The 18,117-nt window shown below is 36.1% G+C and overlaps 1 protein-coding gene across 5 annotated transcripts in view; it reads left to right on the top strand.

Annotated features, from left to right (window-relative positions):
* The window catches only part of CCDC91 (coiled-coil domain containing 91), a 378,569-nt gene that overhangs the window by 188,601 nt on the left and 171,851 nt on the right, over positions 1–18,117 (top strand). For all 5 annotated transcript variants that reach the window (XM_046013621.1, XM_046013618.1, XM_046013619.1 and 2 more), the window contains exon 8: positions 9,436–9,543. In XM_046013621.1, the coding sequence (XP_045869577.1) occupies positions 9,436–9,543 (108 nt within the window). The remainder of the gene's footprint in view (positions 1–9,435; positions 9,544–18,117) is intronic.

Raw genomic sequence — 18,117 nt, 5'->3', positions numbered from 1 at the left:
GAGAGTTATTACTCCCTATTCCTTTTTACAATGCACTTTTAAATCACCTGTTAGTGATAGGATTTAATCACATTTTTGTTTGTTTGTTTTTTGTTTTTTGTTTTTATAGCCCAACAAAATTTTCTAAAATGTCTGAATGTTGTTTTCAGGGATAGCCTAATGTTCTCTTCTAAGACATCCATATAATATACCTCAACTGGATTACTAGGTCACTGATCAGAAGCCTTTAAATACATACATACAGGGGTACCTGGGTGGCTCAGTGGGTTAAGTCTCTGCCTTGGGCTCAGGTCATGATCTCAGAGTCCTGGGATCACCCTCATGGGGCTCTCTGCTCAGTGGGGAGCCTGCTTCCCCCTGTCTCTCTCTCTTCCTGTCTCCCTGCCTGCTTGTGAGCGCTGTCTGTCAAATGAATAAATAAAAAAAAATCTTAAAAATAAATAAACACATACATACATGTGTAATATCTGTTTATATGACATATGATATTTTTTCCTCCACACTACAAGCCATCAGAGATATAGAGTGATGTCTTAGACCCCAAAATTGGCAAGAGCTAATATTTGATTAGTCAAGAGCTATTGAACATTAAGACAATTTAAAAACCAAACTCAACATTTGGAGCCAAATCTAGTCAGCTGTCTTCATTTGGACACTATGTCTTCATTTTTACAGTCTTTGTTCCCAGTTAATTTATAAAATGGATAAACTTGGGGTGCCTGGGTGGCTCAGTGGGTTAAGCCTCTGCCTTCGGCTCAGGTCATGATCTCGGGGTCCTGGGATCGAGTTCCGCATCGGGCTCTCTGCTCGGCAGAGAGCCTGCCTCCTTCTCTTTCTCTCTCTGCCTGCCTCTCTGCCTGCTTATGATCTCTCTCTGTCAAATAAATAAATCTTTAAAAAAACTGGATAAACTTAAGTATTATAGAAGAACTGCATGCTAATAGAGTATCCAGATGAAGTTCAAGTATGTATTACTTGCCAGGTATACTTACAATATATCTGTGGCACTTTTTGTGAGAATATGAAAAACTCAAGTTTGTTCTTGTTAGGATTAATCCTTCATTACCAGAGAGGAAAATGACATAACTCTTACTTCTACTGGTTAAAAAAAATTTTATGCATGGTATGTTAATTATAAGTTCCCAATTTACTTTTATATGAGTAGCCCACAAAGATCAATGCTACATATTTTTATTCTTTCACAAATTGTCCATTGATGGAGAGCTTTGGTAGTATTTGAGTGCTTTTGGTACTTGCAGTGCTGTTCAAAAATATTTAAAAAAACAGATTATAGATGCTTCCTTGTTTAAATCTTCTAGGGGTTTTTCACTGTAGTTAGAATAGAATGAAAATGCCTTTTCATGGTTCTCCATGATTCTGGTCCTCTACCCACTTTTCTGATCTCTGATTCACTTTTCAAGTCTAGGGGTCAATAAGAACACAGGCCCTGTGGCGAGAAATTTGACCTGGTTTCGGATAAAAAGAAGTCGACAATAGCTGTAGCATCTAATGGAATTCTCTAGTTCATATGATCCACACTGGCCTTTTTGCCAGGTCTTGAGCTCATCAGCCTCAGTCCCGCCTTGGACTTTGCACTCTTTTCTTTGATGGAAATGTTCTTCCCCCACATATTCTATATGACTGAATTTTTGTTTGCTGGTGGCCACTCTTATTTGTGCCTCTCCATAGAGCTCTTTCTTGACTAGCCTTTCTAAAACTTTTCTTATCCATTTTTTGGTCCTTTTTATCATGTTTTATTTTCTTTTACAGCCAGTAACACCATCAGAAGTGGTTTGCTGTCTACATTTCAAACCTCCTTGTCCTCCCCACTTTCTGTATCCCCTCGGCAGTAATGTAGTTCAGGAGAGTCAGGCCCGTGTCTGTTTTGTTCACTCTGTATCCCCCGCTCCTAGAGCAGTGTCTAGAATGAAATGTGTATTCAGTAAATATTAGTTGAATAAATGACGAATGAACAAATAACTAAGTGGCTTTACAAATAGACTATGTGCTTAGTTCATGAAGAAAAATCTGCTTTATTGGGTTGAAACAGATAAGAGAAACCAGGAACAAAGTGGGTGGATCTGAATTCAGTTCTTTGTTCCACTGAGTCTTTTCATGTGCTTCGGGGCCAGTTTCTTAACCTCAGAGTCTTTCTTTATCTGTAAAACAGGGATGTGGAGTTCATGGGGAAAAAAATGGATGAATTAGTTGGTGAAATGACTGAGATTCATCATTTTTCCATGTGTGTCTCAGTCGGGGGCTCTCCTTTTGAATAACAAACTCACTTCCAATATGTTAGAAAAGTTGAGGTTATATTATAAGATGTGCTAATAGTTTAATAGCCTTGCAAAATTTAAAGTGATATTTTACTTAAAAAGAGCTCTTCACTAGGGAAAAAAAAACCATGAAATTATCCACTCAGAGTTTTAACTTACTCATTTTCCAGATACGTTTTATTTTGCTTAGTTTATTTTTGGTTGAAAATTGCAAAAGATCTGAAATAAATTTTTGAAAAGCAAACTGTAATATTTTTTTCAAGAAAGGTGAAATTGTGCTTGATTTCAAATGAAGCTTTACAATAATTAATCTATACTACTGTAGTCAAAAAACTGAACTAAGAATGTAATTACATCATTGACATCAAAGTTTTAATAGTTTCTCTATGAAGAGGCAAATAATCAGGCTTGGACACGCCAAAATCGTGACATTTCTGCAGTTCATTCAACACATATTTGTTTAATGTCTTCAGTGTGTTAGGTACTATTGTAGATGTACTGAGTAGCACATGAGTGAATTAAACAAGGACTGGCTTAAATTTCAGAGGACTGTTTATTCTATGTTTTGCTTCCAGCTTGCTCCATAGCTTTATACCTTTCTCCATTTGATAAGTTATGACTCAGAGGATTGATACAGAAAATTTGGGGGTGGCTTTAAAAAATCATCTCTAGGGAGCATAGACATTTTCACAATATTTATTCTTCCAATCCAGGAGCATGGAACATTTTTCCATTTTTTTGTGTCTTCCTCAATTTCTTTCATGAGTACTTTATAATTTTCTGTGTATAGATTCTTAGTCTCTTTGGTTAGGTTTATTCCTAGGTATCTTATAGTTTTGGGTACAATTGTAAATGGGATTGACTCCTTAATTTCTCTTTCTTCAGTCTTGTTGTTGGTGTACAGAAATGCAACTGATTTCTGTGCATTGATTTTATATCCTGACACTTTACTGAATTCCTGAACAAGTTCTAGCAGTTTTGGAGTGGAGTCTTTTGGGTTTTCCACATATAGTATCATATCATCTGCGAAGAGTGATAGTTTGACTTCTTCTTTACCAATTTGGATGCCTTTAATTTCTTTTTGTTGTCTGATTGCTGAGGCTAGGACTTCTAGTACTATGTTGAATAGCAGTGGTGATAATGGACATCCCTGCCGTGTTCCTGACCTTAACGGAAAAGCTTTCAGATTTTCTCCATTGAGAATGATATTTGCGGTGGGTTTTTCATAGATGGCTTTGATAATATTGAGGTATGTGCCCTCTATCCCCACACTTTGAAGAGTTTTGATCAGGAAGGGATGCTGTACTTTGTCAAATGCTTTTTCAGCATCTATTGAGAGTATCATATGGTTCTTGTTCTTTCTTTTATTAATGTGTTCTATCACATTGATTGATTTGCGGATGTTGAACCAACCCTGCAGCCCTGGAATAAATCCCACTTGATCGTGGTGAATAATCCTTTTAATGTACTGTTGAATCCTATTGGCTAGTATTTTGGCGAGAATTTTTGCGTCTGTGTTCATCAAGGATATTGGTCTGTAGTTCTCTTTTTTGGTGGGATCCTTGTCTGGTTTTGGGATCAAGGTGATGCTGGCCTCATAAAATGAGTTTGGAAGTTTTCCTTCCATTTCTATTTTTTGGAACAGTTTCAGGAGAATAGGAATGAGTTCTTCTTTAAATGTTTGGTAGAATTCCCCTGGGAAGCCGTCTGGCCCTGGGCTTTTGTTTGTTTGGAGATTTTTGATGACTGTTTCAATCTCCTTACTGGTTATGGGCCTGTTCAGGTTTTCTATTTCTTCCTGGTTCAGTTGTGGTAGTTTATATGTCTCTAGGAATGCATCCATTTCTTCCAGATTGTCCAATTTGTTGGCGTAAAGTTGCTCATAGTATGTTCTTATGATTGTCTGTATTTCTTTGGTGTTAGTTGTGATCTCTCCTCTTTCAGAAGATGTGGTATATATACACAATGGAATACTATGCAGCCATCAAAAGAAATGAAATCTTGCCATTTGCGACGACGTGGATGGAACTAGAGCGTATCATGCTTAGTGAAATAAGTCAATCGGAGAAAGACAACTATCATATGATCTCCCTGATATGAGGACATGGAGAAGCAACATGGGGGGGTAGGAGATAGGAGAAGAATAAATGAAACAAGATGGGATTGGGAGGGAGACAAACCATAAATGACTCTTAATCTCACAAAACAAACTGGGGGTTGCTGCGGGGAGGTGGGATTGGGGGAGGGGGAGCGGGCTATGGACATTGGGGAGGGGAAGCGAACCATAAGAGACTATGGACTCTGAAAAACAACCTGAGGGTTTTGAAGGGTCAGGGGTGGGAGGTTGGGGCAACCTGAGGGTTTTGAAGGGTCAGGGGTGGGAGGTTGGGGGAACAGGTGGTGGGTAATGGGGAGGGCACGTTTTGCATGGAGCACTGGGTGTTGTGCAAAAAGAATGAATACTGTTACGCTGAAAAAATAAATAAAATGAGAAAAAAAAATCATCTCATTACTGTTGACTAAAATTAGCTACAAAATGTTGTTTTGAGGTTATATACTAAATACCAACATGACATTAATGTTTTGGACACCATCCGGTTCTTTAGACACATCTGCTTTGCAAACCTGGACAAGCTATTGAATTTGATGAGGCTAGATCAAATCTCTAACAATTGGGCTATTTCAAGGGAGAAGAAAAACTGTGGATTTGCTGAGACAATAGACTAGTTTAGATTATAGTGGTCTACTTTGGCTGTGTTTTGTTTTATAAATTCCAGCATATATTTAACTCCATTAAAAATATGTATCTACATGGGGCACCTGGGTGGTTCAGTGGGTTGGGCTGCTGCCTTTGGCTCAGGTCATGATCTCGGGGTCCTGGGATTGAGTCCCACATGGGGCTCTCTGCTCGGCAGGGAGCCTGCTTCCCTCTCTCTCTCTGCCTGCCTCTCTGCCTTCTTGTAATCTCTCTCTGTCGGGTAGATGAATAAGATCTTTAAAAAAATATATGTATCTACAGCTTATGGGTAATGGTTGGGTGGGGTGGTTTGACTTAGTCTGTTTGTTTTTTATGGGTCTAATAATTGTAGAATTTGTAGTATATTTTTCCTCCAAGGATTTTGAAGCCTTCACACACCTTGTTTTATTTATTCAAAATTTCTTCTAGGAGGTAGAAAGGCTAGACATTTCTAGTCTAAAATGATAATTAAAAAAACTAAAACCCCTGGTAGGGATTAAATATACTTAGCAACAAATTTGGTAGATGAACTTGGTTTTTATAATTTGAAGCTTAGTGAACTTTTCAGTGAATACTGGTGCCATTCACACTATGATATTTTTTCTTTCAAGATTTAAAGTCTAGTTAGTTACAATATGGTGTAGTATTAGGTTCGGAGGTAGAATTTAGTGATTTTTAAAAATATTAATCTTAGTATAAGAATCAGATAGCTCTTGCATATGTCTACTGTGTATAAGGAACTCTGTACAAAGCTGTGATATCTAAAGATGAGTAAGTTAATTACTTACATACTTAAGATGAGTAAGTTCCTGTATTACAGGAACCTGCAGTCTTATTTGCATATTTCAAATTCTTCTTAAGTATGGTTATTGGTTTTCCTTAAGCTCAGTGAGTTAAATCCCCTGGGATGACACTGTCCATCTCTGATAGAATTGAGGCTAAAACATAAGTACGTTGAAAATTAATAATACTTTCCCTACATTTAGTAGCATTTTATCATTATAGTATGCTTGTGTATATCTTTGTTTTTCTGCCTCTACATACCATGAGGGTCTTAATGCTTTTTATATTTGTTGAGAATAGTTTAAAATAGTTTATAAAGGAAATACTTTCAGATTTTTCTTTATAGTGTTGTTCCATCTATCTTTGATGTTTATAGACACAATTACAGATGAAAATATAAACTGCAGGGAAATTTTTTTTTAAAGATTTTATTTATTTATTTGACAGATCACAAGCAGGCAGAGAGGCAGGCAGAGAGAGAGGAGGAAGCAGGCTCCCTGCTGAGCAGAGAGCCTGATGCGGGGCTCGATCCTAGAATCCTGAGATCATGACCTGAGCCGAAGGCAGAGGCTTAACCCACTGAGCCACCCAGGCGCCCCTGCAGGGAAATTTTAAGATTAATGCTCATTTCTATACTTAAGATACACAAGAAATGTAAAGGCATTTATTATGGTATATTACATTGGAAAATAAGTATCCAATTATATAATGATAGATCATGCTGTAAAAGCAGATGGCTAGTATCAATTTGTGCTTGTAGTGTGTCCATAATGATTAATATTATAGTTGTAAGAAAAGTGTTTGGAAATTACCTCATTTATTTGGACTGTTGACACTAATAATACAATGTTCAGTAGTATTAGCCCAATTTTTATAAACAGTCTTGTTACGCATAGAAAATTTTAACAATATTTGGCACCTGCTTATTTTGCTAACTTCTTGCCTCCACTCTTTTTTTTTTTTTTAAAGATTTTATTTATTTATTTGACAGACAGAGATCACAGGTAGGCAGAGAGGCAGACAGAGAGAGAGGAAGGGAAGCAGGCTCCCCACTGAGCAGAGAGCCCCATGCGGGGCTCGATCCCAGGACCCTGGGATCATGACCTGAGCTGAAGGCAGAGGCTTTAACCCACTGAGCCACCCAGGCGCCCCTCTTGCCTCCACTCTTAACTGCAACTATTCTTACCTATTTAATAGTCTTTACATAGAACAGTGAGCCTTATAGGGACGCTTCGGGCATCTTTTCTTTGATACATACCTCACATATAGCTATGGTATGTGGTTATCTAGAAAATGTTTCTCTTCCACAACAGACTGAACTCAGTGAGGATAGACTTTTTTTTTTTTTAAACTTTGTATTCCTGATATCTACCTTCATGTATCTTTTGTAGATGGGTGGATTTAAGTAACTGAATGGTGCTAAGATGAGAGGTTTAAACTATATAAAAGGTTGGTCACTTCTGCATAGCTTTTCATCACCCTCCATAACCATAGCTTTGACTTACTTTTTTTTTTTTTAAACTCTGACAGTGTCCTATCATGCTTGCCTCCTTCATTGGGAGAGAATGAGTATGTGGTGTACAAATCAATCACTAGAAAAAAATACTGTTCCATTGTGCTTCCTTTTTTTTTCTTAAGATTTTATTTATTTATTTTAGAGAGAGAGCATGTGCACATGTGCAAGTGGGGAGAGGGAGAGGGAGAGGGAAAGGGAGAGAATCTCAGGCAGTCTCAGTGCTGAGCACCGGGCTCAGTCTCACTACCCTCAGATCATGACCTGAACAGAAACCAAGAGCTGCAGTCTTAACAGCTGAGCATCCAGGCGCCCCTCCATTGTGTTCCTTAATTATGGTGAGAAGAGGTTTTAGTTCTTTAACTTAACCTGTTTCTCCAAAGGATATAATCTACTAAAAATCTATATAATCCACTAAAATTGGGTATTTAAACTGGGATTACTTGAAACCATGGCAAATAGCAAAGTGAAAACAGTTCTTCCCATTAAGCAAAACAATTCTGTCGTATCCAAGACCCAAAAAGAGAATGACATTTTTCTATCTAAAGGAGATGTCATGAATAGACCCAAGAGAATTATCATAACTATATTCTTTACATTTTCTGAAGTCCAACAAATAGAATATTATATTTTGCCAATGGTAAATAATAGTTTTACATTATCTAATCATAGTTTAAGAGGTTAAATTTTGGGGCCTTACATAAATTTATGATCATGGAATCTTTAAGAGGATATCTAATGTACATTGAAGGGCTGAAGCACCTCTCTTAAGCGCTTCTCTAAATATTAGTTAAACCTCAGTCAGAACTTTATTTTCCCTTACTAATTTGCTAGTAATTATGCGACTTCAGAGTGACAACTATTGAATTATAGGAGTGGTAGCATCATCAGACAGTTTAACATTTGCAGAAGAAGGTTAATTATCTGAAAATTTGAGACTTATCCGGGGCTTAAAAAAATTTTTTTGTCTCAGCTTTTAAAAATGTGTGCATATTTATTTAGCTCCTTAATGCATGTTGTTTCCAACCAAGTAAATCTATTTTCAAAACAGAGATTATTTAAGAGATTTGGCTTATTTTTCTTTTCTTGGTGAATGTGCCAAAGGTCTGTTTTCTATAAGACGTGTGTCTGTTTCAACTTACTATTTTGATTATGAGTAGTTTATTATCCAGATAGACCTTCAAAAATAGAATATTTGCTAAAGATTTCTTATGTATATGGTTGAGTACATATTTTAGAATGATTTAGGATTTATAAATAGCATGTAATGTAATATTGGAAAGACGTTAAGTATAACATATAATGCTTTAATAAAAAGGAAAGAAAAAAAGATAATAATGTTCTAAGCATTTCCAATAAGGAAGTGAGTGGGTGGAACGTCTTCAAATGCTGATTTGGCTTCCCTTAGAACAGTGTTAACGTCTTCATATTTAACCGACTCAGGTTCCAGCATTCACACTACCCACTTAAGTTTGTCCAGTCTCCCAAGTTTTATTACTTTTTATGAATACTGCCTTGAGATTCTGACTTCCATAACTTTGACTTCTACCTTTTTATATTAGGGGTGTGAACTTCCTGGGGGGCAGTTCTTTTATGTATGAAATTGCTCAGAGTTTCCATCTGCTTTTACTTGCCTTGTGGTCTTGAAGATCATGCTTGGCCCATGGGATATTGTAGTGTGCCGAGAGGATGTGGAGTTTTGTCAGCCAGTGAAATATGTCTGTTTTTTTTTTTCTCTCTCTCTTTCTTCTTCTTCTTCTTCTTTTTTTTCTTCAGTGGCTTTCATACACTCCTCATCCTGTGTGGTCTTCACTGAACTGAATTTATATTTAACAGAACTACTCACTCTCTTTATTATCTTCTATGACTTGGCCTTTTCTGAGGAGAAGGTGTGTGGAAGTAACATCTGAGCCAAAAAACTAGAGTGTTGGCAATAGGAAAACCTAAAACCAAAAGCTTGAAGTAGGTTATATATGAATGTGTTCAATATTCACAAATGTGTAGTTCATAATGCAGAAGAGTATCGTATTTCTGATACATACAACTGTCAAAAAAAAAAATGTTCATGCCAACAGTGGACTCCAAGTTTTCTCTGTGATCCAAATGACTTTTTTGCTTGTTTTTAGGCACTACTACAGTCTTCAGTTAAGCAACAAGTAGAAGCTATTGAAAAACAGTACATTTCTGCAATTGAGAAACAAGCACACAAGTGTGAAGAGTTGTTGAATACTCAGGTAATAAAATTGCACATCCATTATATATTTATACTTTTTTTCTGACTCTCCTCTCCTGAGAGTTCTATAACTGTTTATTCAGTTTCATGCCATTTACTTTCCTTGGTGTATTTTGGAGGAAAAAAAATATGGTTATGTAAACTTAATGTTAAAGTTTGGGAATTTCATGAAAGACTAAAAATAGAGCTAAAGCCCTAAAATATGTGACTCTCCCATAAATTAATGATAATTCTTATGTTAGTTTCTGAGTTATGATATTATTCAACAAATGACAAGGACAAAGAGATGACTGAATGTATTATGGCATGTGAAATGGTTTTTAGGATTATAAGATTTATAATTAATACTTTAATTTTTAAAGGCACTTATTCATGTTTGAGTACCTTTTGCTGCATGTAGGCATTGGTCTCTATTTGAATTTTTTCGTGGAATTTTTTGTTTCTTTTCTTGATTTAATGTCTTAGAAGACATTAAAGACATGGTTAGCTGATTTACACTGAACAATCAGTTGAAGGTCGTTTATGGAGGTGTCATAGTATGAGTAATATATTCGAGAAATTCCCAGCAACACTTGTAAATAACATAAAATATGGTAGGTGAGAATAAAACCAGCTTTATTTACTAGAACTTTTTTATATCATGGGAGGAAAATATACTAAGAATTTGGAAAACAAAATTAGGGGTAAATTTAAATAGAGACTTAATAAATATGCCACCCCATCGCTGAGACTGGGGTCAATTCTATTAAATTTTTTCAGTATCATTTTAATAAATGGCTTGAAAGAAAATACACGGAATTTATAAATTTAATATAACAATTATATGCTTACGGGTGGCGAAATACCAGGTTGTCAGAAGTATGAAGTATATGACTTTGTAAATGGACAGAAAAATCACCGAGATAAATTAAGGTCACAGAACTGTGAAACAGCAGAAAGCATGTATTAGCCAAGGTAGGCCAGGTTAAACCCTAAACGCTCTGACTTCACAAAGATTTATATCTTACCCATCCTACATATATAGGGAGGATTATCTTGGGGCTTGGTCCCATGTTGTCCTCCCCGTAGGAATTGGCCTGGTAGTGTAGGTCCTATGTGGTTCATTACCTGTTATCATTGCAGAGTGAAAAGGAGCCCAGTCAAATTTCCTACTATTAATTCAATATTCTGGACTGGAAATGATACTTCCACTCTCAATTTATATCCATAGTGCTCCACCTCATCATAATGGGGCCAAGTAGTGAGATCCTACTACGAATCTGAAAGGGAAGAGAGCAGGCAATACTTGGTAAGCAGCATTAGTTATACCACAGTTGGCTGTTACGGTTGCCAAATATTCCCAGTCTCCATCTTACAGGCAGATTTACTCAGCCTGTCTCTTTGGGAGAAAATCTGAAAGTTCTGACCATCTATGACCTCAATCTCAAAAGTCCAGGATCTTTAGATGGTAGGTAGGGAATGATGTACCCCAGTCTCTGTATTATCAGGTCTAGATTGATAGTCCCCTTTGACTTAAAGAACTAGAAACTAAAATATATGTTGTTTACCTTCAACATATTTGGTATACAGTGGCAAGATAAAGGTATTTACTATAGTCAGTCTCAGGAAGGATAAAGAATCAGAAATGCACAGCTATCATTAGTATATAGCAATTTTGAAATCTCAGTGGTCAGATTAAATAAGATCTCTGTTATGGGAATAGGACTGATCTTTGAATGACCATGATTCTCTGTTTAGGGTTTAGGCACAGGTTTTCTTCTAGTCCATTGTTCTTTATGATCTTATAGATTTTAAGTTTTCAATATCTTTGTTGGTTATCCCTGAGTATTCATGATTATACCATTTCTCAACCTGCTTCTTGACTATAGAGAATTAGGAGGCATGGGTCATTTTAGATAGCAAATAGTGAGAGTTCAGGGTAATGGGTCTTTTGGCTCCTTATCTGTTTGATTACAATCGGCTCCATTCATCAGAGGCAAACCCACAATTATTTTAGAGACCTACTGCCTACATTTAATATGCTTATATGTGTTTTGTGTCTTCCCTGTTTGTCTTTCTCTCTTTTTTTGATTAAAAATAACTTCATTTAGCAAACCTGGGTTGAAGAAATTCCAGTGGTCTCTTTTCTTTAAACCATTTGTTCCAAATGAAAGTATATATAGGACAGTCGCAGCTTTGTTGGGTCTGTGCTTGGAGACACTAATGTATTAAATCTTCAACAGTGGATGTGACTAACACATACTTGGTTTAACACTTGCTGTAAGGTTGAATTTAGTTGGTCTCAGTTGCTCAAAGACCTTCTCAGCTATTTCTTTTAGAAGTTGAGGTTGGGAAGGTGATTATTCCTGCAAGTCCTCAAATTTCTGAACTTTTTCTGTTACCTGTAATTCAGTTCTTGTGAATTGTCTTTTCTTGTGAATTCATTGCTGAATTTGTCTCTTTCTTATATTGGCCTTGTCAAAAATAGCCAATAACAGAGCTAATAAATGAATTCAGCACAGTGGCAGGTTAAAAGACAAAATCAGTCATGTTTCTATACACCCTCAATGAATATCCAAAAAAGAAATTAAGAAAGCAGTTAAGTTTACAATAGGATCTTAAAGAATAATATTCTTAGTGGTAAATTTAACCAAGGAGGTGAGAGACTTGTCCACTGAAAACTACAAAACAGGGCTGAAAGAAATTTAAAATAACCTAAGTAAGTAGAAGGACATCCTGTGTTCATCATTTGGAAACACTGAGTGAAGAGCACTCCAGCACTACCTCAGGACACATCGAGGAGCAGAAGCAGTCCCGTATGGTGAAATGCTATTTAAAAACCACACACTAAAAGGGGATATGATTATAGGTAAAATCATGTAAAGTGTAAAATTGGTGATCCCACACTTGTATTCTCTAATCATATTTGAAATTTGAAGTTAGTAAATTTAATTAAACAAAAATAATAACTGGATGGTTCCTTAGAAATAATGTAGTTTAGCATTCATGTGTATGTGTGTGTGCAGGCACATGCATTTATACCTTTCTCTCTCTCTCTCTCTCTCTCCCTCCCTCTTTTTCAGATTAAAAATTTAAGGGAAAATCAAGTAAACATTCAGAGTAATTACAATCAGGTGTTCTGAAATCTGACTCCCTGCCTTTGTCCCTTAATGGTTTACTATGTAATGTCCTTAGCCTCTCTGTGCCTCATTTTTCTTATCTTTAGAGTGTATATATAATTCTTCCCTCATAGGATTGTCAGGAGTATTGTATGACATCAGATTTACATAGTGCTTAGAATAGAACCTGGCACATTCTAGGTGTTCAGCTGATACTGACTGAATTATTATCATATTTGTTATTATTGGTCACAAGATTTCAAGGTACTCCCAAAGTCAAGGTACTCCCAAAACCAGGGTTAGGACTCATGTTTCCTAATTTCCAGGCTATAGAGGAAAGGTTTCTTACTTGTAGTTCATATATTATCTGTGTTTGATTTTGAAAAGTCAACTTTAAATTTTTACACATTTACTTTGGGGCCTTGTTTAGCATTTGAATGCTAGACCAAGCTTTTGTCCTTCCCTCTCTTCCTTAATTAATGTGGGCCTTTTACATGACTGATATTCTGCTGGATTATATGGATATAACATGAGCGGGACACAGTCCTTCTGTTAATAATAAGCAGGTAAAAATCAATGATATGATTGTAAAACTGTGGTAAGTTATGATGAAATAAATGTTATATTAAACAGGTATATAATTCTTTCATATTGTGTGAGGGACCACTTTATTGGACTAATGATGAGATCGTTCAGGGTTCATGGGGTCTAAGTGGTGTCAGAACTGAGAATTCCCCATGATAGTGGTAGATGGAATAGCATATTCACAGTCTGTTAAATGAGAGAGTATAACGTAAATGTTTGGCAAGGGGGGGGCTGAGGCTATTTGAGACTACGAAATGAAAGATTATTTTATGCCACAGAAACAATAATAAAGGACCTTGTCTGCCATGTTGTCTGACAGGAAATTGGGAGCTGTTAAAAGACATTTAACTAGAGAAGTTAAATCTGCATTTTAGAAGTATTACTATGGTAAAGTTTAAAAAACACTTGATGGGAGACAGTATTAGAAGCACATAAATCAGTTAAACAGCTATTACAGTTATCCTAGTGAGAATGGTGGTGGCTCAAAATAAGGTGGGTGTGTGGGAAAGAGAGGTTTTAATGGTTTTGAGTTGTATTAAGGGAACAGAAACCAGAGAATTTGTGGGAATAAAAGAGAGGAAGTAAATGTTGACTGATAAAGGATATAATTACACATACACAAGCACACACATTTTATATACATAAATATGTATTTATATACATGAATATGTTTTTGTGGTTGATGACCAGATCTTTGGTTTTGGCAATTCACTGAAATAGGAAACTTAAGACCTGCAGCATGGTTAGGGTTGAAAATTTCATGTTTTAGATATGTTGAGCTTGTAGTGCCTGTGGAATATTCAAGATCAGAGTTCATAAGAGAGTTGAATACAAAGTTTGGAACTATGAGAAATCTTTTAGTGGATGAATTTGGAAGTCATAAGTGTATAGAAGGTCAGTGAAAGTATGTCTGTGGATGATGCCAGAGACTATATAGAATGAGAAAATAATTCCTCCTAGGGTCCTGAGGGACCTCAATATAGAATGGATAGGCTAAGAGAGCTTATGAAGGAAACTATAAACTGGCAAGAAAAAAAGGAGGAAACCAAGTGCCTAGTATACCTAGATCATGAGAAGAGAGCATTTTATAAAAAAGTTGATAGGGTAACATTTTCAAATAATGCAAAACAGGTAAGGTACGGATTTACAGATGATTGCTAGATAGGACAACAAGAAAGCCATTAAAAAATAGTTTTGGTGGAATGGTGGACAAACAAAAGCAGATAATCAGATGAGGAAAAAAAAAAAGGAGATGAAACGATAGAAACAGAACACAAGTCATTGGGAAGCTTAGATGATGAACAGAAGAGAGCACTGTAGGTGGAGAGAGCTATGAAGGGGAAATTTTTCCCTCAGATATTTTGGCCTGGAAGTTAGGCTCATTTTAACACTTATGGGTGAGAGCCAATCTTAGAAAGCCTAAAGTTATAAAAAAGAAAAAAATTGATAGACCAGAGTCCTCAGGAAAGAGGAAGTAATAAAGAAGGTTGATCTTTATTAGATGAGAAAGCATTTGCATGCATGCAAGTGTGAGTTGGTTCGTGCGGGTGGAGGGTTGTATATGTGCATAGATACAGATATAATTTTAAATATTATTCATACTTTTGAATTGTAACATTCATGAATTTTATTTCTGAGTTCCTCTCCACCAGCACTTGTAAAATCCAAATTTCTGTGAAGGGTATGTACAACATACTATTTATAATCTTTTAGTGCTATTAACAGATATAATGTGGAAAGTTACCCAAGCATACCAAATAAACTATCTGTATTATTACTTTGTCCTTAAGCTTTTTTTACAAAAAGAAAACTAAGTTTGTCTTTTTCCTGCAGTGCCTTGTCAAAAATGTCTGCAAATGATCAACACATGTTTTTAACATATTATCTTCTAGTGTCTTCCCTTAGAACTGTAAGTACTCATTTTAATTGAGTACAGAATGTAAATTCTATGAGAGTTAGGTAATGTGCTTATTCTGTATTTTACTATATCCCCAAAGCCTGTCAGTTTTTTGGTATTTGCTCTAAGTATAGTAAAATAGGCCTGTTATTGAGAAATACATACATCCATGTATCCACTGTCACAATCAAGAGATAGAACATTTCTATCAACCCAAGAAATTCTCTCTTGTCCTTTTATAGTCATCCCTTCCATTATAGCTCTGACCTAGGCAACCAGAGATCTACATTTTCTCACTATTGATGAGCTAGCTTTTATAATTTCATTAAGATGAAGTAAACTATGGATTATTTTTATATCTATCTGCTTTGGTTCAGCATGTTTTTTGAGATCATGAGGTTACCTGTATTAGCAATCTATACATTTTGATTGCTGACTGGTATTCTGTTGTATGGATATACAACATTTTGTTTATCCATTCACTTATTCCTGGACATTTAGATTGATTAACATTTGGGGTTGCTGTGAATATTTACATGAAAATCTGTGTGGGAACATATGTTTTTATTATTATTTAAAAACATTTAGGTATGGAATTGCAGGATCATATGGTAAGTGTTTAACTTTATAAACAACTTCCAAACTGTTTTCCAGAGCTTCTTGACATTTTATATTCTCATTGTAATGTATGAGAGTTCTCTTTGATCTGAAGCCTATCAGCACTTGGTATTGTCAGTGTTTTTCATTTTAGCCTTTTGTTTTCTTTTGAATGGGAAATGGCATCTCATCTCACTGCATTTTCTGAATAACAGTTGATAATGAGCATCTTTTCATGTGCTTACTTACTTACTATTTGTGTTTTCTTTTATGAAGTATATATATGTTTTAATCTTTCATTTTATTTTATTGTCTATCTTTGTAATTTTAGTTGGTTTTTATAAATTCTAGATATATCCTTTGCCATAATATGCAATAATATGCATTATGAATATTTTCTCATTTTCTGGTTTCCTTTTCACTTTCTTGATGGTATCCTTAGATGAATAAAACTTTAATTTTGATGAATTCAAACATCATTTTTTCTTACGGATCATACTTTTGATGTTGTATCAAATCTTTACCTAACTATAAGTCACCATGATTTTCTCCTATATTTTCAGTAAGAAGTTTGTTTTTTTTTTTTTAAAGATTTTATTTATTTGACAGAGATCACAAGTAGGCAGAGAGGCAGGCAGAGAGAGAGAGGAAGGGAAGCAGGCTCCCTGCTGAGCAGAGAGCCAGATGCGGGGCTCGATCGAGGACCTTGAGATCATGACCTGAGCCAAAGGCAGAGGCTTTAACCCACTGAGCCACCCAGGTGCCCCTCAGTAAGAAGTTTTATGTATTTTCTTAGGTTATGTATGTGATTCATTTTTTAATTTGCTTGGGGATGTAATGAGATAGTTGAAGAAGTTTCCCCCCCTTTCCAACACCTCCAATATGAATATCCATAATGATTTCAGCACCATTTTTTAAAAAAAATTAAAGTATCTTCTCCTTCAGAAATTGCTAGAACTCATACAGGAATTCAGGAGAGTGGCAAGATATAAAATCAATGCACAGAAATCAGTTGCATTTCTATACACTAACAATGAGACAGAAGAAAGAGAAATTGAGTTGATCCCATTTACAGTTGCACCCAGAACCATAAGATATCTCGGAATAAACCTAACCAAAGAGGCAAAGGATCTGTACTCAGAAAACGATGGAACACTCATGACAGAAACTGAGAAGACACAAAGAAATGGAAAAATGTTCCATGCTCATGGATTGGAAGAACAAATATTGTGAAAATGTCTATGCTACCTAGAGCAATCTACACTTTCAGTGCAATCCCTAACAAAATACCTCAGTTTTTTCCACAGAGCTGGAACAAATAACCCTAAAATTTGTATAGAACAAGTAAAGACCCCAACTAGCCAAAGGAATGTTAGAAAAGAAAACCAAAGCTGGGAGCATCCCAGTGCCTGACTTCAAGCTCTATTTCAAAGCTGTAATCATCAAGACAGTATGGTAGTGGCACAAAAACGGACACCTAGATCAATGGGACAGAATAGAGAACCCAGAAATGGACCTACAACTCCGTAGCCAACTAATCTTCAACAGAGCAAGAAAGAATATCCAATGGAAAAAAGATAGTCTCTTCAACAAATAGTGTTAGGACACTTGGACAGCCACATGCACAAGAATGAAACTGAACTATTTTTGTATACCACACACAAAAATAGACTCAAAATGGATGAAAGACCCAAATGTGAGACAGGAATCCATCAAAATCCTAGCAGAGAACACAGGCAGCAACTTCTTTGACCTTGGCTGCAGCAACTTCCTGCTAGATGTGTCTCCAAAGGCAGGGGAAACAAAGGCAAAAATGAACTATTGGGACTTCATCAAGATAAAAAGCTTTTGCACAGCAAAGGAAACAATTGACAAAACCAAAAGGCAGCTGACAGAATGGGAGAAGATATTTGCAAATGACATTACAGATAGAGGGCTAGTATCCAAAATATACAAAGAACTTATCAAACTTAACACCCAAACAACAAATAATCCAGTCAAGGAATGGGCAGAAGACATGCACAAACATTTCTGCAAAGAAGACATCCAGATGGCCAACAGACACAGGAAGAAAATGCTGAACGTCATTCAGCATCAGGGATATAAGAACCAAAACCACAATGAGATACACCTCACATCAGGTAGAATGGCTAAAATTAACAAGTTGGGAAATAACAGACATTGGTGAGAATATGGAGAAAGGGGAACTATCTTACACTGTTGGTTGGAATGCAGACTGATGTAGCCACTCTGGAAAACAGTATGGAGGTTCCTCAAAAAGTTGCAAATAGGGCTACCCTATGACTCAGCAATTGCACTACTGGGTATTTACCCCAAAGTTAAAAATGTAGTGATTCAGAGGGGCACATGCACCCCAATATTCGTAATAGCAACATCC

This window comes from Meles meles, chromosome 7 (assembly GCF_922984935.1).
Source record: "Meles meles chromosome 7, mMelMel3.1 paternal haplotype, whole genome shotgun sequence".
In the NCBI taxonomy this organism is placed as follows: Eukaryota; Metazoa; Chordata; class Mammalia; order Carnivora; family Mustelidae; genus Meles; species Meles meles.
The sequence above is the reverse complement of the archived record's forward strand: the minus strand, read 5'-3'. Positions and strand labels throughout refer to the sequence as shown.